This window comes from Rana temporaria, chromosome 6 (genome assembly GCF_905171775.1).
Source record: "Rana temporaria chromosome 6, aRanTem1.1, whole genome shotgun sequence".
Taxonomy (NCBI): domain Eukaryota; kingdom Metazoa; phylum Chordata; class Amphibia; order Anura; family Ranidae; genus Rana; species Rana temporaria.
In genome coordinates this window covers 91,689,179-91,714,316 of record NC_053494.1, presented here as the reverse complement: position 1 = coordinate 91,714,316, position 25,138 = coordinate 91,689,179, and the positions used below count along the sequence as shown (strand labels likewise).

Below are 25,138 nucleotides of genomic sequence, written 5' to 3'. Positions count from 1 at the left end.
GCCTGATAGCACCTGGGATTTTCCAAGGGAGGGGGAATTATAATTATCCTCAGTCCGCGGGCTCAAATGGACCCTGAAGGTTCAAGGAAATGGACCCCCTTTAGGATTATATGCCCAAGCTAAAAAAAAGCAGAAAAAACAAAAAAAAGAAAAAACAAGGAGGAGACCAGGCTATTTTCCGCAGTTTTTGCCTATTCCCAATTAACGAGTAGGTGGTCCCATTCCATTGGTTAATATGTCCTTGTCCACCCCCTTTTTATCCCGGGTCATCCAAAGAGATAGGAAGAGATATGTTATTTTTGAATCTACCCTTATATACCTGATCTATTCTGGGTATTTCAAAGAGACGAAGGAAGCGGGGGGGGTACAGGTAGTCCACCCAGCTAATAGCCTAATAGCCTGATTAGCCGGTTACCGATAGTAGCAGCTGACTTCCATGTGATTTAACACTGTCTCGCTGGTTATCTTGAAATTCTCTTCTACTCCAACCATTTTGTCCCCAATGCTCATATAGTGGATAATATATATCATACCATCTCATTCCATTTATATACCTTGCAGAGGACTTTATAGGGGGGGGAGGGGTTGTCTCTTGTTATCACAGGATTTTTTTAAAATTTGAGTTACCTCTGTTCCTTAGAGTCCCCTCTCCACCTCCTCACCCCCTGCCATATTCCAGGTTTTCCACCGGGTCCTTGCCGTACACCAAATCTTCCCTCAGAACCTCAGAATGAAATGCTTTAAAGTGCTAAGTGCTTTTTGATTTACTTATATCGATCTAATGTTTTGTCAGTTAATACTTATGTTCAGTTTTTAATCACAGCCAATAAGTACCATAACACACTTTTGCTTTCCAAATACTTAGGTAACAGCAGCGTAATTCCAGATCTTTTTACTGCATTGATGTTTTTTCCGCTCACCTTCTCCTCTCCCACTGGGGGTTTCCCCTACCTTACCTCCGTGCCTCTGTCTTCTGTGCTTATACCTGAGGGGGGTGCAGGCATCCGGGAGCAGACCTTGGTGGAGGTAGGCGTCCGACTTTTTTGGACCTGGCTGCCTCAATCCTCCCGCTGCATAGTCCGCTCACTGCTTTGGACCTGGCCATCCGTCTCCAATCCTTGCCGGCTGTGTGTCAGAGTGGCTACACTGTGCATCGAAGTAGCGGCAGCCCGTGCATCGCCATGACCCGCTCCCGCCGATTGCGTCCGTGGCTTCCAGCTGATCAGCCTTCTGGTAGGTAGGCAGCGTGCGGGCAGAGGCTGCTGCTGTCTGCCGTCTCCTCTCCTCTCCCTGTCAGCGCGGTCCGTCCGTCCCCATACCCGGCAATCCCGCAGCTCTTCACTCCCCCCACCTACGAGCACGCCACGTCCTCACGTGCACGTGCACGCCATGCAAACCGCCTGATTTCTGACATGCCCACCAGGTGAAACTCAACTTTGGTAATTCTGCAGTGGCTGCACATGCAACAGAGGGCCATAAAAAATTACCTGTGTGAGTATGGCACAAGGACAGGTTCAGGGGACCTCTGCTTTTTCCCCCCATACCAATGGCTGCTGATTAAGGACACATGCACTGTACTTTCACCATATGAGGAGGCTACAAGGATAGTGAGCCATGACAATGCATGCATTAGTGACACTATCATGCTTGTGTTCCTGCTGGAGCATACTCTGCATGGCATTATGGACAGGGCACTCACAGCATGGCAGTGAGAGGAGGAGGAGGCCCGCTTTATGCAAAAACAATTTTTACGACACCACAGAACACACAAGAGGAGAGGGAAGATTCTGGCAGTTTTGGTGGCATTGAAGCAGAAGAAAACATACGTCAAACCTTAAGAGATGGTTTTCAGTCCCCAGAAACCTTGGTAGCAATTTGTGGCTGGCAGTTCCAGATAGTGTAATCCTCAGCGAACCCGAGGACTCTGCTACTCATTCCTACCAAAACTTGAAGTGCATGGACTCCCTTGTTCTTCAAAGCCTGCAAAAGGACCCACAAATTTGTGGCATCAAGGAGACAGATCATTATTGGTTTACCCGTGGGGTAAATTCCTTTTTCTACACATTATTGGTTGACAACCCTCCTTGACCACCATTACAAGGGGAAAGTCTCTGAATTTATGTAACACCTTTTCCAGACTCTGGTAGGTTACAGTCTCATGGAAAAGTATTTTTGAGGCTTCTGTCAGTCAAAAGAGGAAGGGGGCCGCCTAAGTGGTGCATTTTTTTTAGTCCTCTGCACCCAGGGCTGCTTGCTTCCACATCCTATTGACAGCATCTACATCATATGGTGGAAAATTATCTAGGGGCAGAAACAGACAATCCAATGGGACAATCCACTGGGTTACTGGGTCATGAGAATAGACCACTGGTCAGAACTTACCCAGTATGCAATTGAGCTGCTGGGCTGCCCTGCATCCAACATGCTTTTTGAATGGGCATTCATTGCTGCCAGAGGTTTTGCATGTCTGTCCACAGACTCTGTTTACCGGCTGACATTTGTCAAAATGAATTAATCCTGGATTAGCAGCAGCCATATGGCCCTGTTATCTATGTCACTGATTAAATGTATTAGGAATCTGGGATCTCTGCAAGACTGTCTAGACTGCCTAGCTTTGTGGGTGTTGATTTTAAAGTAATTTTTTTTGGAATATTTTTATTATTACTATATAATGATATTTGTGATGTGTGGTTTCTGTCTTTTTATGTTAGTTTTTAGAAAACAATTGTTATTTCTAATATTCTGCCTTCATACAATTGGCTTTGGGTGCTTAATCATTATTGGTTGGGTTATTGTGAATTAAAAAAAAAATTCTAGAAATCTAACAAAAAATGTAATTGACAAAAAGAAACCTTTTCATTAAGGGTTGCACAGGTAGATCTCTATAGACTACTGTTTTTCATAGTAGTTACATAAATTAGTGATGCATATTTAAATTTTTTCCAGATTCAGGTAAACAATAAATAGCTATGATGATACTGGACAGTATGGGCCAGATTCACAAAGACTTACGCCGACGTATCTACTGATACGCCGTCGTAAGTCCAAATGTGCGCCGTCGTGTCTATGCGCTGATACTCTAAATCAGATACGCCTGAATTGTGGCAAGATACGACCGACGTAAGTCTCCTACGCCGTCGTATCTTGGCTGCATATTTACGCTGGCCGCAAGGGGCGCTTCCGTTGATTTACGCATTGATTTACGCCGATTCACGAACGTACTTGCGCTCGTCGCAGTAAGCTACACCGTTTACGCAAGGCGTACGTCCGGCGTGAAGATAAGCCACCAAATAGTTGGTCTAAGTCGTGTAGGGTATGGACGTCCGAACTGCCGTCGATTTTACGTAGTTTGCGTAAGTCGTACGTGAATGGGGCTGGGCTAGGTTACGTTCACGTCATTGCCATTGAGCCGTCGTATCTTAGGGTGTAAATTCAACGTGATTCTGAGCATGCGCCGTTCGTTCGGGAAGTCATTTACATGGGGTTACGGCTAATTTTAATACAACACGCCCACTACCTTCCTATTTTGAATTAGGCGGGCCTACGCCGGCCCATTTACGCTACGTCAACGTAACTTAGGGAGCAAGTGCTTTGTGAATACTGGCCTTGCCTCTCTATTTTACGTCGGCGTAGCACATATGAGCTGCGCTACGCCCGCTTAAACATACGCCGATCTACCTGAATCTGGCTATATATCTCTATTATTTGTTATATAAAAATCATGCATAACTTGTGAAGTAAACCTTTCTTTATAGAAAAATATAAATGAAAGTAGCAAAATGGGGAAAAAAACAGAGCAATAAAAAAACAAACTGAAATTATATGCATTTTAATCAGACCTTTTCTCTCCTGCCTTTAGGGATTTGGTTTTGTAACTTTTGAAAACAGTGCTGATGCAGACCGGGCGAGGGAGAAATTGCATGGCACAGTGGTAGAAGGCCGTAAGATAGAGGTGAGTGCTTAAAATATATTTTAATGTATTTCATAAGTTCACTCATTTATTATGTACTGTATAATGGGTGTAAAATTGATTCTCTGCTTATAAAGGTATTTCCTTCATAGTTATTTCATCTGCCTTGGCCTTATGATTATATTTCTTTTAATTTACCTTTTGTTTAGCATTTCCCTATTTTAATAGTTTGGGTACAATAAGGGTATTACTTTTTTCCATAAAAAAAAGTATGTCACAGGATTTTACTACACTAGTTATTACATGCCATGTTATAGATTTTAAGAGAAACCTAAAGGAATTCTATGGTCAAAGCATACAGTGCCTTGAAAAAGTATTCATACCCCTTGAAATTTTCCACATTTTGTCATGTTACAACCAAAAACGTAAATGTATTTTATTGGGAAGTGGAAGGAAAATGGTAAATGTTTTTCCTTTTTTTTTTTTTACAAATAAATATCTAAAAAGCATGGCATGTATTTGTATTCAGCCCTCTATACTCTGATACCCCTAACTAAAGTCTAGTGGAACCAATTGCCTTCAGAAGTCACCTCATTAGTCCACCTGTGTGTAATTTAATCTCGGTATAAATACAGCTGTTCTGTGAACCCCTTCAAGGTTTGTTAGAGAACCTTAGTGAACAAACAGCATTATGAAGGCCAAAGAACACACTAAACAGGTCAGGGATAAAGTTGTGGAAAAGTTTAAAGCCGTGTTAAGTTCTAAAAAAAAAATCCCAAGCTTTGAACATCTCAAGAAGCACTGTTCCATCCATCATCTGAACATGGAAAGAGTATGGTACAACTGAAAACCACCCTGGATAGGCGCCGTGGTTTGAAGGAGATAACTATTGCTTTCCAATCGGCTCATATCCGGTGCAGATGGGGCTTCCCCTTTAAATTGGTAGTTCCACACAATGGAATTACATACTCTGCTACCACACTGCAGGAAGGGCAAGGAATTCTCTGTGCCGGTGTTCTGCCAATGAAGGTCCCCCCAGCAGATAAGGACCCCCTGGGCGTGGTGCTTGCGCAGTATAAACCTTAATGGAGGCGCCGAAAATAGTCGAAGATGTAGAGCTGTGAGTCAGCTCTACACGGTGCCTGCACAATGACTATGACACATGCCGCACGCTCCCGATGCTAGTGCTACTCTGCAAGGGATGGGGGTGATTTTAGCAATAAAGTACACGTCTTAGCGGGGCATGTTAAAACAAATCAAGGGCGGGTTTTGCAATGTTGATGGGCGGATTTTGCAATCGGGTTAAGTCATAAGCATAATAACAATAATCTTCATTCATAATCAATGTTTAAATGCATCCCCAACATTGAAAAACCCGCCCTCCATTTGTTTTAACACGCCCCGCTAAAACGTGTACTTTATTGCTAAAATGACCCTCGCCCCTTGCAGAGTAGCACTCGGGAGAATGAGGCATGTGTCATAGTCATTGCGCAGGCGCCGTGTAGAGCTGACTCTCAGCTCTACATCTTCGGCTATTTTCGGCGGCTCCGCGCTGCACCTGTGCAGTAGGGGGGTCCTTATTCACCAGGATACCTTTTCCGGCAGGACACCGGCTCCCTGCTCGGTCTGGGAGCTGAGTCTGCTACATGGCTGGGTACGAGACCTGATTGTCTTGCATGGTTGTTTCTTTTGTCAGGTTGTATATTATTACCTGATCCAGTTCACAGTAAGGCCCCGTACAGACGACCGAACATGTCTGTTGAAACTGGTCCGCGGACCAGTTCCAGCAGACATGTTCGGTCGTGTGTAGGCCCGAGCGGGCAGGATTCCAGCAAACATTTGCCCGCCGGGCCTTTTCCCAGCGGGCAAATATTTCCGGACTTGTTTTAAAACAGCCCACTGGAATCCTGTCCCCTCGGACATGTTCGGTCGTCTGTACAGACCTACCGTACATGTCCGAGCGCCCGCCATCCCTCGCATGCGTCGAATGACTTTGACGCATGCGTGGAAGCATTTAACTGGCAGGGCCGCCCACGTCGCCGCCCACATCATCGCGGCGATGGCGCGGACACGCCCCGCGTATTGTTTACGCGCGGATTTCTGTATGATGGTGAGTACAGCCACCATACAGAAATCCCCGGGCATACATGTACGGTGAAAACGGTCCGGCGGACCGGTTTTATCGTACATGTATGCTCGTCTGTACGCGGCATAAGAGAGACCAAAAGCAAAAAATCTTTTTTTGGTAAATTTTTTTCAGGTCGGTTCTCTTTTAGGTTAAGTATCACCTTCCTCCTGACTTATCTTAATGGAGACTGTATGTTATCATTATATTGCCTGGTTTTCTGGTTGATTATACATTTGGTTTTACAATGCCTCACATTAGGTTATGGTGGCGCCCCCTGCTGCGAGTACAGTGAAGAGCTGGGACCTTGGTACGGTCCTCACTCTGAGCTACTTAAAGCGGAGGTTCACCCTAAAAACATTTTTCTAACATTACATTGTGCTCACTTCCAACATTGACAGTATGGTGATTTTTTTTTGCTGTACATACTGTCGTATAGCTATTCCCCCGCCCCCCCCACCCTGGCTTCCGGGTAGTGGCTCCCGCGGGAGTGGGCGTTCCTATGCAGAGGCTAAGTGATTGACGTGATGACAAAAACTTCCCCCGGCGCATAAGGCGCGTCACCAGTTTCTGAAAGAAGCCGAACGTCGGTGCGCAGGCGCCGTATAGCGCCGTATAGAGCCGACTCGCAGTTTGGCTTCTTTACGAAACTCGTGACACGCCTTATGCGCCGGGGGGAAGTTTTTGTCATAACGTCAATCACTTAGCCTCTGCATAGGAACGCCCACTCCCGCGGGAGCCACTATCCGGAAGCCGGGGGGAAAATAGCTATATGACGATATGTACAGCAAAAAAAATTATGAAATCAGCATACTGTCAATGTTGGAAGTGAGCACAAAGTAATGTTAGAAAAATGTTTTTAGGGTGAACCTCCACTTTAACGATTATTAGTCAGTGGAATGTAGCTCAGGCCATGTATCCATGGTGATTAGTTGCATTTCTCACAATGTGAAAGGCTTCAACTCCCCCATCAAGAGAAGGAAAGCCTTTGCTTTTTATAAACGGCTGGATGCTAAGATTCTCTTGATTCAGGAGACACATTGTTCTCAAGCTTCTCACCCCAAATGTATTCATAGGAACTTCCCTCAATCCTTTAATACACTTCCCTCCTCAAAGAACAGAGGCGCCGCCATTTTCCGGCACTCAGGTATATAGGGATATGGAGAGTAGATATGTCATTATAAAAGGGATTATACATTGCTAGAATCATTGCTCCAAATGACTCCCCAGCCTAATTTTTTTACATACGAGTATAAAAATACATTTGTAATCAGAGTCTTCAAGTCTTCGAGTAAGGGATGCGATAACCCTAGTAATCAATGGCCTGGAGTGTGCGCTTTGGCCCGCCGTAGGTACGCCTGAAAGAGAGCATACCCTGAATAAGAAAAAGTACAATGAGAATATATGAAAGCTGAGGGAATGGGTGGGTGGGACACAGAAATCGCCGGCGACCCAGCCTTGACAGGGAGGGAGTCTTAAATACCCTCAGACTCCTCCCACAAATACAGGCTGGCCTGCGGCCAGCCTTCTTACTTGTAATCAGAGTCTTCAAGTCTTCGAGTAAGGGATGCGATAACCCTAGTAACCAATGGCCTGGAGTGTGCGCTTTGGCCCGCCGTAGGTACGCCTGAAAGAGGGCAAAAAGACCCATATTTAGGTGGAGAGGGGTAGATGAGCGATCAAAAAGTAAAGCAGCGCGCACCCGGATGGCAACCGTATGTATACCAGATAAGTAGCCGTTGTGACCGAAGAAGCTACTGCCTCATGACCTGTGAAAGAATGAAAGCCCCTGGCGAACGCGTGAAGCAGCCCCTGAACTCAACCAATGCCCCGAGAAAGATTGATTCGAGCCTGCTGCCTGCGACACCCCAGCCAAGAGCCTGAAGCGTTGATGATATAAGGATACTTGGGGGCAACTGAACCAGAACTGGCCCGAGATGCCCCTGCAACCATGCCTAACAATAATATACTACAACCGGACACCAGACTTAGCTCCGTGAGGAAACCCCCCAACCCCTGGCCTACCCATACTTAATATGGAAAGTGAACGGGTGAGTTGCAAAAATTGACAACTGACAGGAGCCTGAAGTGCTGGATACCTGATGGATAAGTTGACAGAGCAGAAGGACGTGGCCCATGCGCTACGGCAGCAACAACCTTACAAGGAACCATGTCGACACACGAAACCCGTTCCTACCTGATAGACTTGGCTGCAAGTACCCATAGAAGGGACGTCAGAGAATCGGGGATGGGAGATTCCACCACCACCTCCGACAAGGAACACCCATGGCTCAGACATAACTAGAAGGACTGATAGACCGGACCCAAAGGGATGATGAAATGGCCAGCAGAAATGGAAGAAGAGCAGGAACTGGGGGTGCACTGACACAACCTAGACAAGACAGAAACCAGACATGCCACAACAACACCCTATGAGCCTACCTATATATGATACGAACATCAAGACTACTGCGCATAAATGACCCCGATGACACCCCAACCCAGTGTGACTGGCATGTGAGCCTGAGTAACCTGCCGCGCAGAGACAGGCAATTTAACTGAACACTCAGGACTAGTGTACCCACGGACGGTGGTGGGTAATCGTATAGGTGTAATGAATGAACGTGCACGTATGACGTATGGTATACAGGCGAGAAGATTGTGGTCAACAATCAATTAAAAACGAAACCTCAGCCCGTAAGAATCTGAAGACGTGACAGATCCTGAGATGTGAGCACTAGCTAATCAACCCAGATGCAACGTGGACAAAGTACAATGAGACATGGTCACCACGGAGATGACAACACCAAGACAAACAAACACAGACAGGAATCGTGGGGCAACACTAAAACAGAAATCGTGAGGGCAGAAATGCTATGACAGAAATTAAGGGGACCAGAAATCGTGGGGGCAACAGAAATGCTGAGACTGAAAACTTATAGCAAAACCTGGGGCAGAAATGGTACGGGAGACCCGCTGAACCTGAATACTGAATCAAAAAATATATAGGACAAAAATAAAAACAAAACCCTGGGGCAAACCTGGTATGAGAGCGACACTGAGCCTGAAATGCTGAGACAGAAATGCAATGACAGACAGAAATAAGACAAAACGTGGGGGTCGTAGTGCCCAGACAGAAAACGTGGGGGCCGCCGTGCCCAGACAGAAAACGTGGGGGCCGCCGTGCCCAGACAGAAAGCGCGGGGGCCGCCGTGCCCAGACAGAAAGCGCGGGGGCCGTAGTGCCAAGACAGAAAGCTAGGGGCAGAGACGCTATGACAGAAAACCAGGGGCAGAACCGCCATGACAGCAAACCTGGGACATAACCGCCATGACAGCAACCTGGGGCAGAGACCCTATGACCGAAACCCTGGGGCAGAAACCCTATGACCGAAACCCTGGGGCAGAAACCCTATGACCGATACCCTAGGGCAGAAACCCTATGACCAAAACCCTGGGGCAGAAACCCTATGACCGAAACCCTGGGGCAGAAACCCTATGACCGAAACCCTGGGGCAGAAACCCTATGACCGAAACCCTGGGGCAGAAACCCTATGACCAAAACCCTGGGGCAGAAACCCTATGACCAAAAACCTTGGGCAGAAACCCTATGACTGAAAACCTGGGGCAGAAACCCTATGACCGAAAAACCTGGGACAGAACCCTATAACCGAAACCTGAGGCAGAAACGCTATGACAGCAAAACCCTGGGGCAGACACGTATGACAGCAAAACCCTGGGGCAGACACGTGGGCAGACACATATGACAGCAAAACCCTGGGGCAGACACGTATGACAGCAAAACCCTGGGGCAGACACGTATGACAACAACCTGGGGAAAACGTGATGACAGAAACCTGAGGCAGAATGGTATGACAGAAACCCCAGCCTGGAACGCTGAGGCAAAATCTGGCAGAAACCTGGGCATGAATGGTATGAGAGAAAGCTGCGCCTGCAACACTGAGGCAGATATGTAATGACAAATGTTGTGACAGAAACCGTGCGGCCCGAACGCTATGACAGCAAACCTGGGGGCAGAAACGCATGATACTAGCTATATAAACGCCTGAGCGACTACCATGAGAAACGTCACAGAATGAGCGACTACCATGCGAAACCGTAACGTATGCAAAAATGCCATGAGCCACGTGAATGCATGAGAAACGTCATCGCATGAGCAACCACCGTGAGAACGTCATCGAATGTGAAACGTAATCGCATGAGACACACCATGAGAAACACGTCATCGCATGAGAAACACGTCATCGCATGAGAAAACCCATGAGAAACGTCATCGTATGTGAAACGTAATTGCATGAGAAACACCATGAGAAACGTCATCGCATGAGAAACACGTCATCGCATGAGAAACACGTCATCGCATGAGAAACACGTCATCGCATGAGAAAACCCATGAGAAACGTCATCGTATGTGAAACGTAATTGCATGAGAAACACCATGAGAAACGTCATCGCATGAGAAACACGTCATCGCATGAGAAACACGTCATCGCATGAGAAACACGTCATCGCATGAGAAAACCCATGAGAAACGTCATCGTATGTGAAACGTAATCGCATGAGAAACGTCATCGCATGAGAAACACGTCATCGCATGAGAAACACGTCATCGCATGAGAAACACGTCATCGCATGAGAAAACCCATGAGAAACGTCATCATATGTGAAACGTAATCGCATGAGAAACACCATGAGAAACGTCATCGCATGAGAAACACGTCATCGCATGAGAAACACGTCATTGCATGAGAAAACCCATCGTATGTGAAACGTAATCACATGAGAAACACCATGAGAAACGTCATCGCATGAGAAACACGACATCACATGAGAACATCATAAAACCCAGGGACAGAAACGCAATGACAGAAACCCAGGGACAGAAACGTAATGGCAGACATGAATGAAACCCCCCCCCCCCCGTGAAAACCGTAAATGCGTGAGCAACTCCATGAAAACGTAATCGCATGAGAACAATACCATGCGAAACGTGATCGCATGAGAACAATACCATGCGAAACGTGATCGCATGAGAACAATACCATGCGAAACGTGATCGCATGAGAACAATACCATGTGAAACGTGATTGCATGAGAACAATACCATGTGAAACGTGATCGCATGAGAAACGCATAAGAAATGCAACCGCATGACAAAAATCGCAAGAGACACGAAATCGCATGAGACACGAAATCACATGCGAAAATACCATGAGAAACGTAATCGCATGAGAACATACCATGCGAAACGTGATCGCATGAGAACAATACCATGCGAAACGTGATCACATGAGAACAATACCATGCGAAACGTGATTGCATGAGAACAATACCATGCGAAACGTGATCGCATGAGAACAATACCATGTGAAACGTGATCGCATGAGAACAATACCATGTGAAACGTGATCGCATGAGAACAATACCATGTGAAACGTGATCGCATGAGAACAATACCATGTGAAACGTGATCGCATGAGAAACGCATAAGAAATGCAACCGCATGACAAAAATCGCATGAGACACGAAATCGCATGAGACACGAAATCGCATGAGACACGAAATCACATGAGACACGAAATCACATGCGAAAATACCATGCGAAACGTAAACGCATGAGAAAATACCATGTGAAACGTGATCGCATTAAAAAGGTAACCACATGACAAATTTGCATGAGACACAAATCACATGAGACACGTAACCGCATGAGAAAATACCATGAGACAAAAAATCGCATGAGACACGTAGTCGCATGAGAAACAAAGTCGCATGAGAAACAAAGTCGCATGAGAAACAAAGTCGCATGAAACGTAACCGTGATGGGAAATGTTGATGGATGAGAAACATGAAGGCATGAAAAACATGAAGCAACTAGACCTGAGACAGGGGGAGAAGCATGACACATTGACAGTAGTGAATACAGAGCAGGATGTGAAGTATGGAGTCTATATACAGATGAATAGAGCTGAATGTGTATCGCAAGGAATATATATATATATATATATATATATATATATATATATATATATATATATATATATATATATATAAAGATAAAAAGCTGTATGGCCAGAGCTGGCCGCCACAGATCCTACCCCTCCCCCCTAAGTATCTCCTAAGAACAAGGGGACCTTGTACTGCCCTCCCCCCCCCGACTGGGGGACCCCCACAACCACTGAGCCAAGCGCCCCCCCCCAGTTATCAAGAGCAAGGCACACACTCCCTCTGCAAACCTCCACCGCAGAGCGAACCCCCGAGCCATGAGGAGGGAGGAAGCAACTCCCGCTCTGCTGCAGCCATCAGCCTCTGGAGCGTGCGAGTCCTGCAGCACCTGTCTGTACTGACGTTACACGCGGAAGTCCCCCCCATGCTACTCGGGGAGCGCGTGGACAAAATCGGGTAACACGTGCCCGCCGGCGGCGGAAAAAGGGTGGCTGACCGGCCAGAGAGGCAGGCAAGCCTTCTTACATATATTGCTGCGCTGATCCTATAAATTTGTGTGAAAATAATTACACCAACAGCTTAAAGTGGTTGTAAACCCACTATTTGGACTTTTACCTACAGGTAAGCCTACAACATGGCTTACCTGTAGGTAAGGATAATATCTCCTAAACCTGCACGGTTTAGGAGATATTACCCCCGCAATGCGGGCGGCGCATGCGCAGGGGGGACTCCACGGCTGAAGGACCGGCATCGCCGGACCCTGCCGATTTTAAATCTCCCGCGCGCACGCGCGGGAGTGACGTCATCGCCGCTCCAGCCAATCACAGCGCTGGAGCGGCGATACCCGGAAGACACGCCGGAGCAAGATGACATCCTGCTCGGCGTGGACCAGGTAAGTGGTACACACCTCGTTCCGAGGTAAGTATTTCATAATAGGCTAGTATGCGATGCATACTAGCCTATTATGCCTTTTGCATTGCAGGTTTGGGGGGAAAAAAAAAAAGTTTATGCGGTTTACAACCGCTTTAAAGGGGTTGTAAAGGTTTGTTTTTTTATTTTTTAAATAGGTTCCTTTAAGCTAGTGCATTGTTGGTTCACTGACCTTTTCCTTCGATTTCCTTTCTGAAATGTGTTTTCCTTTGTTTTCTTTGTCTGAATTTCTCACTTCCTGTTCCTCCTCAATAAGCTGTTCAGTAAGCTGTTCTAAATGACTTTCCACCGCTCGGATGATGGTGGAAAGCTTACTGAGGAGAAACAGGAAGTGAGAAATAAAAATAAATAAAAAAAAAACATTTAGAAGGGAAATCGAAGGAAAAGGTAGGTGAACCAACAATGCGCTAGCTTAAAGCGGATGTTCCGCCAAAAAAAAATATTAAAAGCCAGCAGCTACAAACACTGCAGCTGCTGACTTTTAATATTAGGACACTTACCTGTCCCCCTCCCCCCTGAAAGGTGTCAAATGTGACACCGGAGGGGGGGAGGGTTCCAATCAGCGGGACTCCACTTTAGGGTGGAGAACCGCTTTAAAGGAACCAATTTAGAAAATAAAAGACAAACCTTTACAACCCCTTTAAATAAATAAATATACCCACAATGACCCTTGGTCATATATGAAAAATCATGCAAATCAAATCAATACACCATAAAAATATATATACAAGTGCACACCAAAAAAACAAGGGCCAGATTCACCAAAGAGATACGACGGCGTATATCCTGATACACCGTCGTATCTCCTGATACGCCGTCGTATCTCTGTTTCTATCTATGCGACTGATTCATAGAATCAGTTACACATAGATATCCATAAGATCCGACAGGTGTAATTGTTTTACACTGTCGGATCTTAGGATGCAGTACCGCGGCCGCCGCTGGGGGGAGTTCGCGTCATAAACCAGCGTCGGGTATGCAAATTAGGAGTTACGGCGTTCCACGATGGATTTTCTCATTCGCTACGTCGCCGCTAGTCTAGTTTCCCGTTGCAAAGTTAGTCATTATTTGACCTGCCCTAACTTTACACAGCAATCGTATTGCTGTATAAAGTATGGTCGTCGTTCCCGCATGGAAATTTAAAATTTAACGTTGTTTGCGTAACACGTCCGGGAATACGGAAGTACGCTACGCGCGTCGCCGTTCAAAAAAATGACGGCGCGCAAAGCACGCCGGGAATTGCGAAACTGAGCATGCGCAGCAGGTCCGGCGCGGGAGCGCGCCTAATTTAAATGGCACACGCCCATTTGAATTGGCCCGCTTTGCGCCGGAGGCCGCCGGCGTAGTTTTCATCGCAAGTGCTTTGTGAATCAGGCACTTGCGATGAAAACTTGCGGCGATGTAACGTATCTAGGATACGTTACGCCGCCGCGATTCTACGTGAATCTGGCCCCAAGTGCCCAAATATATTCAATAGATGTACACTCAAAAAACTCAGTAAGTAAAATTGGCTTCTGGGTAAACTGTTTAGGCGGAACTACGTCACTGGCTACCTCCTGACGAAGAACCGCTTAGGAACCAAGGCGTGGAGCGCACGCCAGCGGATACCGCAGAACGTTAGTGGAGCTCGGTTAACGCTGGAGTCTTCGTGCCGGTCGGATAGGCTCCAAACAATGAGTGCAGTGAGGGAGCCGCAAGGAAAGGAAAAGCCCACCAAAACCTGGGAAACAGCGTGCTGCTTGTCCTTATAGGCGATTATTATATTTCGATCTGGTAAGTGTGCATTTTGGAAATAGGTGGCGGTGGCACAATAGGTGGAAGATTCACCAGTTTTTTTGGTCTATTTAACACATGGAATCCACACAAGATTTTTGTCTCTGAAGAGCAATTGGACTTTTTTTACAATTTTACTTACTGAGTTTTTTGAGTGTACTTTTGAATATAAAAAATGGAAGCAAAGCCGCGCCATACACATAAACAATATTAAAAATAATAATAATAATATGGATTGCCAGGGGTGTATTATATGTCAAGTCCATACACAAGATGTTAATTAGCACAGATCACCCTTGAATCAGAACCAGTCCATAGGAAGAGATGGTTAAAACTGTTAGGCATGTATAATACAGATCTCATTTGGAAATTTTAGCAGACGAAGTCATAGAACTCCACACCATCAAAGTGACTGAACAAATCAAATTTAGTGAACCCTTCACCGGTAATGAGAGGCCGCTTACCAGAGGGCAAGCAAAATGTGCTATAGCCCACCCGCGGCCTTTGTATTCATAGGATCCCACAAAGGCAGATATCAGGAACCGCTCAATAGTATCAACATCCAATTCATCCAGTGAGAGAGTAGAAAACAAGATGCACCATAGCGTATCTCTGTATCAATTAGGCATTTATTTAAAACAGTAGATATACTTACAAACGAAAATGTAAAAACAGCATTTAAGAACAAACGAAGCCGGCCGGCATACAAGGAGCCCTCCTCCTTAGCGTGGTGACGTCACTGCGCGTCCTCCCAGACGCATTTCGTCATCAATAGGCGTTTCGTCATGAAAACTTACTATTGATGATGAAACGCGTCTGGGAGGACGCGCAGTGACGTCACCACGCAAATGAGGAGGGTCCTTGTATGCCGGCCGGCTTTGTTTGTTCTTAAATGCTGTTTTTACATTTTCGTTTGTAAGTAGAACTACTGTTTTAAATAAATGCCTAATTGATACAGAGTTACGCTATGGTGCATCTTCTTTTCTACTCTCTCACTGGACGAATTGGATGTTGATACTATTGAGCGGTTCCTGACATCTGCCTCTGTGGGATCCATTGAATACAAAGGCTGCGGCTGGGCTATAGCCAAATGCACATTTTGCTTGCCCTCTGGTAAGCGGCCTCTCATTACCGGTGAAGGGTTCACTTAGTTTGATTTGTTCAATCACTTTGGTGGTGTGGATTTCTATGACTTTGTCTGCTGAAATTACCAAATGAGATCTGTATTATACATGCCTAACAGTTTTACCAACCTCTTCCTATGGACTGGTTCTGATTCAAGGGTGATCTGTGCTAATTAACATCTTGTGTATGGACTTGACATATAATACACCCCTGGCAATCCATATTATTATTATTATTTTTAATATTGTTTATTATTTGCTCCCATTTTTTATGTCATTTTGTGTATGGCACGCCAGCTGCTGCCTCTTATTCATTCTTATCCTGTAATTTTTTATTTCTTAGGCCAATTATTAGCGCAGTTTTGTTTTTTCATCTATTGAATATATTTGGGCATTTGGTTTTTTGGTGTGCACTTGTATATATATTTTTATGGTGTATTGATTTGATTTGCATGATTTTTCATATATGACCAAGGGTCATTGTGGGTATATTTATTTACTTAAGCTGTTGGTGTATTTATTTTTACACAAATTTATAGGATCAGTGCAGCAATATATATGTATTTTTTTACACGTATGTATTTCCTTTTCTTCACAATTCTTATACACCTTTGAGGTGTTCATCATGCTGCAGCAGATCATTTGATTATAAGTGTATGGAAAAACACCAAAACACATTTTCAATATTGATGAGCGCCGGTGACACAATACACATATAATTTTTTTACAACCTTCTTTGACCACCTGGCTGCATATTAATTCCCACACATGATTGTTCAGGGGATTTTAATATGGTAGCTAATTCCACACTAGATAGATGCACAGTGGCTGCTTCCACTAAGGCCTTCCCTAGATCCCTATCCTGTGGGCTACAGGATTATCAATTTGTGGATAAATGGCGGGCACACAATATTGGGGCTAAGCAATACACATTCTATTCCCACCCACACAACAGTTACGCTAGATTGGATTACATTTTTTCCTCTCCGATTATCCTAGCTAACTCACCCACTGCATCTATACATCCCTGTGTTTGGTCGGACCACCGCGTAACATCTTTTAAGACAGAATTTTTAAGGCTTGCCCCCACTCCTTTAACGTGGAGATTAAACGAGGCACTTATTTCAGATTTGGCAATTCTGAGTCTGAGGTCTCAATCTCAAGACCCTGCCTGAAACTCCTATTTCTATGGTTTGGACTGCCCATAAGGCGGTATTACGGGGTAAACTATTAGCTTAGCCTCTGCCCGGAACAAGTTGAACATGCAAAAAATACTCACACTCACGTCAGAGCTTGACCAGTTTTACAATTATACGGCAGCACTGACTGGAATCAACTAGGCTATCTATTGATCAGAAGTGTCTGGAACTGGACGCACTGCTCAGAGATAAGGTCGAGAAATCTCTTAGATGGTCCAAAGCCAAATTTCTTATTACACAGTAACACTTCCTCCACCATGTTCGCTAGAAGGCTGAACTAGTCTACTCGTCCCCCCCATGTATACAAATTGGCAACTTACTCGGGTCAGACTACATCTCACATGCAGGAGGATCTCAAACTTTTTGAACAATTCTACTCTACCCTACTAGCACCAATGCAGTCAGAACCCGTTAATGAATATGTGGCCTGGTTAATGCCATCACAGTTCCCACTCTTTCCCCCTCCCAATTGTCAAAACTTAACCCATCACACAGGCAGAAGTTACAAAAGTTATCAAAGCACTAAAGACAGGCTTGTCGCCTGGTCCAGATGGCTTCTCTTCTATTTACTATAAAAAAAATCCTTCCCCTTATCCACTAGATTGGTTCAGCTTTTTACTCAGTTTAACAAGGAGGTAGCTTCCCGGAGGAGATGTTATTGGCAAACATGTCTCTCATCCCTAAGATAAACAAAAATCACACACTCCACCAGAATTATAGGCCCATATCAGTCATTAACATTGACATCTGACTTGGCAGATACGTTGGCAGGGGTAATTTCTACACTTATATCTCCCTACCAAGCTGGTTTCATTCCCCACAGACTCATTAATGACAATATATGTCTTGCTACAGACATCATTCAGGATGCTAACCTGTTTTCCCGGAAACTATTTCTGGTAAGCCTAGACATTCATAAGGCTTTTGACAGTGTGTCTTGGAGATATGTGTCCACTCTGTTACAACGCATGGGCTTTCCAGGGGAATTCCTACATACTTTCCAGGCTCTGTATAAGAACCCCAAAACACTGGTCACAATCCCTGGGTATAGTTTGGATTTCTTCAGGCTAGGTAGTGGCATGAGGCAAGGGTGCCGCTTTCCAATACCAATGCCTTTTTTGAAGGCCTATGTCAAACAGCCCCTCAACAAAATTTCAGGAGTCTATAAATCATTGGAGTCGGTTAACAAGAGTCCCACACTGATATATCTGTCCCAATGGGAACGGAAGCTCAACCTTAATGGGGATGACTTGGATTGGGGGACAGGCTGGCAAAACATGCAAAAATTCACCAAATCCCTGACAGTCAGGGAAACCGCTATTAAACTGCTAACTCGCTGGTATTACACCCCTCTGCACCTCAGTAAAATATACACGCAAGCTTCCCCCTTCTGCTTCAGAGGTTGCTCCCTTCAGGGCTCATTCTTACACCTGTTCTGGGAGTGTGAAAAGTTACAACCGACCTGGAAGGAGGCCCTAGGGCTGATTGATAAATTGGTGGACACATGGCTCTGACACACACTCACTGTCTCTTATTGAAAAGTTTACCAGACACCCCAAAACCCCTCATGAAATTGATCCACTCTGTTTGCATAGCTGTACAGTGGGCAATAATACTGCACTGGAAGACACATTCAGTCCCATTCCCACAAGTTGTCACAAGAGTGGATCAAATAATGCTGTCTGAAAAAATATTCCACACTTTAAATGACTCCACCCACTTGTTTAATGCCAAATGGAACCCTTGGTTCCTGTTTAGACTTCAAGACTGACCTGCATTTTTGTTTTTAGTTTTATTTTGGTTCCTTTCTGATATGTTTGTGATTTACCTCTCATGGTTCATTCAAGCTACTGTCATCGCATCAAGCATAAATTGGCTCACAGAATCTTTCTTATGATATGATACACTAGCTGATTGCTGTATACAATCTCCTTTCTCTTTTACCTGTTGTGTTGTGTTTATTTACTTGTCCATGTACCTGGTGAATCTTTTTTGTTCCTAATAAAAACGTTTTAAAAACAACAAAAAAAGCCTTCCCACTTGCACTTTTTTTTTAGAAAGTAAAGTTCTGCTTTAATAATATATAAACTTTAAAGATACCCTCTACCGCAGCTAATTACTTAAAGCAGAGTTTCACCCAAAAGTGGAACTTCCGCTTAAAGCGGAGGTTTACCCTAAAAACATTTTTCTAACATTACATTGTGCATACTTCCAACATTTACAGTATGCTGTTTTTTGTTTTTTTTTGCTGTACATACCATCTTATAGCTATTTTCCACCCGGCTTCCGGGAACTCACTCCCGCGGGAGTAGGCGTTCCTACGAAGAGGTGTAGTGTCATGTGGGACTTCGCCCAGATGATTGACATCTTGACAAAAACTTCCCCCCCGGCGGATAAGGCACGTCACGAGTTTCCGAAAGAAGCCGAACTGCGAGTCGGCTCTATACGGCGTCTGCGCAGTCAGCTCTACACGGCTCCTAGTCGGTGCGCAGGCGCTGTATAGCGCCGTATAGAGTCGATTCGCAATTCGGCTTCTTTTGGAAACTTGTGTCGCGCCTTATCCGCCGGGGGGAAGGTTTTGTCAAGACATCAATCATCTGGGCGAAGTCCCACATGACACTAAGCCTCTTCATAGGAATGCCTACTCCCGCGGGAGTGAGAACCCGGAAGCCGGGTGGAAAATAGCTATAAGACGGTATGTACAGCAAAAAAAAAATCAGCATACTGTAAATGTTGGAAGTATGCACAATGAAATGTTAGAAAAATGTTTTTAGGGTGAACCTCCCCTTTAATCCACTCCTCACCCTCTTACATGCCACATTTGGCATGTAATTTTTTTGGGGGGGAGTGGTGGCTTCAGGAGGAGTGGGACTTCCTGTCCCACTTCCTCCTTCCACTAAGGGACCACTAAGGCTATACGTCGCCTTTTGGCGGCCCCTCTCTGTAGGCGATCGCCTGGGACACGTGACAGGTCCCAGGCGATCGCCTGTCCATCAGGTAGCGCAGTGCCGCTCGTGCATGCGCAGTGAGTGCCCGGCCGTGAAGCTGAAAGCTGTCACGGCCGGGTGCCCACAGTTAGGATAGAGGCGCCGGCGGAGAGGGGGGGAGGAGCGGAGCTCCATGCGGCGCGGCGCTGGACAGTGGAGCAGGTAAGTGTATGTTTATTAAAAGCCAGCAGCTATGCTTTTTGTAGCTGCTGACTTTTAATAAACATCAAAAAAGGTTGGAACTCCGCTTTAAACTGATTCTGGACTGATACATAGAGTCAGAACATGAATTCCTCAGATTGGGACTTTAAACCAGGCCACAAACAGTTTCATAGTAAAAAAAATATTAAAAAATTATTGCACATTGATAATACATAACAACATGAACATGTGGATATACACAACAAACAGAAATGGAAGCCAGCTGCAAGGAAAAGCCCAGAGCTTTGTCAGACTAAAAAATAAAAAGAAAGCCATGTCCGTCAGAGCAGGGCATAAGCAACAGAAAACGTGAATGACATCAGCCAGAGGTCTGTATAATATGGAATGGTCTTATTGTGTAACCTAGTGGTGTAACTCTATATAGACCATAGCTATAGAGGAGAGATAGAATAGTACTTCCCCCTTGATACAGGTCCGTTTGATAGAGAATGTATATCAAAAATTAAATCATCCAGAACATCATCGGTTAAAGATGGTTGTATTCATCTGCCAGATATCTGGACATGCCTTATGGATCTTAAAGTTGGAGACAAAATTATGTGGCTGGAGATGTGGCTGGTGGTGTCTGCCACACAATACCATTCCACATTATATGGACCTCTAGCTGATGTCATTCACATTTTCTGTTGCTTGTGCACTGCTCTGACGGACATAGCTTTCTTTTTATTTTTGAGTTATGTTCTTCATCTTTATAGGTGGAGCATCAACATTTGGGATATAAGCCACAGATCTGGAACCCGCAAGCCCTCTGAACCTGAAGAGTTGCATTTTGTTTTTTGAAACACGTTCTGTCTGTCTGACAAAGCTCTGGGCTTTTCCTTGCAGCTGGTTTCCATTTATGTTCCCAATTTGTATTTGTTGCGTATATCCCATGTTCATGTTGTTATATATTATCAATGTGCAATAAATGTTGAAGACTTTTTTTTACAATGAAACTGTTTTTGGCCCGGTTTAAAGTCTTAATCTGAGGAATTCATGTTCTGACTCTAATTATGTAGAAACAAGCCAGAAGTGAAGCATATAAGAACAGAGGCAGGAGACATCAGCGCAGGAGACAGAAGAGCCGGAGAGGGGAGAAGAAGTCGGAAGAGACACTGGAGCTGCTTAATAAATTACTTTAAAAACTTGTGTACTGTGTTTTATTTTTTACACTTTTTTAGGTGAATGGGTAGGGGTACAATTTACCCCATACTCATTCTAATAGGGTGGGGGGCCAGGAACTGAAGGACCCTTTGTAAAGGGTGGCTTCCAGATTCCGATAAGCCCCTTGCCCACAGTCTCCGACAACCAATGGCCAGGGTTGTCAGGAAGAGGCCCTTGTCCTCATCAACATGGGGACAAGATGCTTTGGGGTGGGGAGTGCAGGGCCCCCTTCCCCAAAGTACCCACCCCCTATGTTGAGGGCATGCTGGTATGGTTTAGGAAGGAGGGGGCACTCGCTGGCCCCCACCCCCTTTCCTGACCCGCCGGGCTGTGTACCAAAGGGCCTGGTATGCTATTGGAAGGGGAACCCATGCTGTTTTTTTTTACTATTTGGATCAAAGTCGGACCAAAGTAGTGCAGGTAGCATTTTCAAAGTCGGACCGACTCACACGTAATGCGACATGAGCTCCCAATGTCGAAGCGTTTGTCATACAAGTGTGGACCTGGCCTAAGGCAGTCCATAGATGAGTCAGTTATTTACATTGTACTAGTGAGTTTAATAAAAAACTTAGTTGATTCCTACTTTTGATCAGCACTGCAGACTATAGCCTGCAGTGCTGATCGAGAGTCCAAAAACCAACAGGGTGGTTGAACAGAAGTCAATTGGTAGATCAGTTTCTTTTCTATAAGTTATTGAGTGCCAGTCTGCCAGACTCTGCTTTTTGGCATGTTTTGTGTTTATTACCCCCATAAACCTTCTTGTGCAGTTGGTAGTGTTTTGGTAATTTCTCCTTTACACTTTATGTTGTTTTTATACTGGGTTCTTTTATTGGATTACATATTTACGATTTCAGTGGGTTTTCATAAAATACAAACATACTCCTGAATTTGAAATTATGCAAACCATTTAAATTTGCTTCTAAGGTATTTTTATTAAATTGTAATTGATATGTGTTACCTAATTGAGATCATGTATACTAATGCATTGAGCTAAGTAAATATTAGTACATGTGATTTATTTATGTTTACCCTTGTTTTATGCTTTAATATGATTGTTAGAAAAACGAATGAATGCCATTTTTATGGAAAAGTTAAAATGCATAAAAAGAGAACATCTAATCACATAATGTCAAAAACTAATTCAGATTTTTATATGCTTAGGTTAATAATGCTACAGCACGTGTGATGACAAATAAAAAGACTTTGAATCCATACACAAATGGTAAGCTTTTCTTTCTGTAATTATATTTTCTCTTTTACAACACTTTGTTGATTTTTATAATAAAGCATCTGTTATAACTGACAGACACACACGCTCATATGACACTGATGAATTACTGAATAGAAAAATAATTACATTAGTGGGTGATTGACTTAATAGAGCACTTGATATGCAAAACCAGTAAAGCCAAATTCCCTCCAATGGCTAGACTGGTTGAAAGTGAAATTCAATAAAAATACATTTTCATTTACCCGAATGGAAACACAGGCCCAAGTGTTTGACAAACTATCCCTTTGTGCAAATCACCATCACTTTTCTGAGGCCAGACGTTTTAGTAAAAACATATGTTTTTATGTTTTAAAAATGTGATGATATAAAAAAATATATATTATAGTCTCTTTTTGAGCTGTAAGTTCCTAATACTGGCATGCAAAAGACACAATTAGGAATACATTGTGCTAACATGGTGAAAACATGAGTTGCAAAAGGACCATGCAGCTTAAGCAATAAATTGTATAACACATGGAAAATTACAAAAACAAAAGACTGGGTAAAAACCACCAACAACAAAAAGCACCACTAAAAGACAATGTTGTCTAAAAATGTTGCAGCTGTACCATGTATCACACCATGCACGTGTCCTACACTCCTACTGAAATGTTAATTTCCACATTGGTATGTAGCCGGTTCTGAGGCCCCATACACACGAGAGGATTTCAGAAGATTTCTATGCGATGGCGTGTACACACCATCGCATTGAAATCCGCGCTGAAATCCTCTGCCGATGACGTGTCGCGCCGTCGCCGCTATTATGACGTGGCGACGGGCGCGACGCTGTCATATAAGGAATTCCACGCATGCGTCAAATCATTACGACGCGTGCGGGGAATCCCTTTAGACGGATGGATCCGGTAAGTCTGTACAGACGAGCGGATCCATCCGTTGGAATGGATTCCAGCAGATGGATTTGTTGAGCATGTCAGCAAATATCCATCTGCTGGAAATCCATCCCAGGGGAGATTTATCCGCGGATAAATATCCGACGGAGTGTACACACCATAGAATCTATCTGCAGAAACCCATTTGATGGGATTTATCTGCGGATAGATTCTATGGTGTGTATGGGGCCTCAGGGTGTTAATATCACATGTTGAAAATTAGTGACACACTCTGTTGGTATTGTTAGATAGTTCTCGCTACCTAATAAACAGTAGGAATTCCGAAACAGGATATTAGAGTGTGTATTGATAGTAGTAATACTAAAGGGACCTTGACAACGTCATGAGGTTTCTCCCTGGTATCATATGGGGCCAAACCCAGTCACAGTGATGTAGGTAACTGTATGGAACCACAATGTGTCAGTTCTTCAGCGCTAACTTGCTCAAGACATAGTGGTCTGCCAAATATGTGCTAAGATGTGTCAAGACATGCAGGTTATAGTCACATGGTTCTGAATCTGTTTGTTGAAGTAATAAAGTGCACAGTTGCAGTGTAATAAGACAATCAAGGACTGATTGGTACGCTCACTTGACCTTTGCACAAGGATAGCCAGTCACAGGCTGTGTTCCAAATGTCCCAGTGGAAGACTGCTCAACAGGGTATGGCTCCAATGAATCCAGCCAGATTGGACACGTTGACCTGGATCCTATATCAGTAAAACTGGAGCAGTGGCATTCGTATGGTTCCTTTCGCTGTAAAGCTGTAAAGCCACCTCAGCGTTCCTTTACCAAGATGAATCCCGCTGTCCTCTTAGAGTACATTGAGCATGTGCAGGCATGTTGAGTTGCGTCATCTGTGATGTCTAAGCACCACTGCCATGGTGTCATGACCGACATGTTTCGCCCAATCAGGGTGAGCTTCTTCAGCATGTCGGTCATGAGATCATAGTAGTGACACTTGATGAAGGTACGCTGAGGCGTCTTTACAGCTATACAGCAAACAGACCATATGAGTGCCACCGCTCCAGTTTTCCTGATCTAGGATCCAAGTGAAAGCAGCTGATCTGGCTTGATCCACACAAGTCATACATTGGTGAGGGGGCTTCCACCGGTACATCCGGAACAGGCTGTTATACTTGTGCACATGAACATATTCGCCAGAACACCGCGGATCGTATATAACGTCCAAAAAAGTTTTAATGCACAGAAAACGGGTGCACCTCTTGTGATGTTTTCTGTGCATTAAAACCTTTTTGGACATTATATACTATCCGCGGTGTGCTGGCGAATATGTTCATGTGGTTGATTGTTCCAGAACCCAGCTGGTGATTGCTTCAGCACCCATTTTTGTACTTTTGAGCCATTTCCCCAGGAAGGTGTGCGATTGGAAGAATTTTTAGACTTTTATACCGCAACGGTCGGGTGAGCAGACCGATCGGTACTTGACTGTCTTATTATCCTGCAATTGTGCACTTCACTTCACTTTACCAAAGAGATTCAGAACCATGTGACTATAACCTGCGTGTCTTGACACATTTGCACACATTTGGCAGACCACTCTGTCTTGTGCAAATTAGCGCTAAAGAACTGACACATTGT

General features: G+C 44.5%; 1 protein-coding gene across 5 annotated transcripts in view; it reads left to right on the top strand.

Annotated features, from left to right (window-relative positions):
* The window catches only part of RBFOX1 (RNA binding fox-1 homolog 1), a 1,331,074-nt gene that overhangs the window by 810,389 nt on the left and 495,547 nt on the right, over positions 1-25,138 (top strand). For all 5 annotated transcript variants that reach the window (XM_040356987.1, XM_040356988.1, XM_040356986.1 and 2 more), the window contains exons 5-6: positions 3,860-3,952; positions 22,541-22,601. In XM_040356987.1, coding sequence (XP_040212921.1) covers positions 3,860-3,952; positions 22,541-22,601 — 154 coding nt within the window. The remainder of the gene's footprint in view (positions 1-3,859; positions 3,953-22,540; positions 22,602-25,138) is intronic.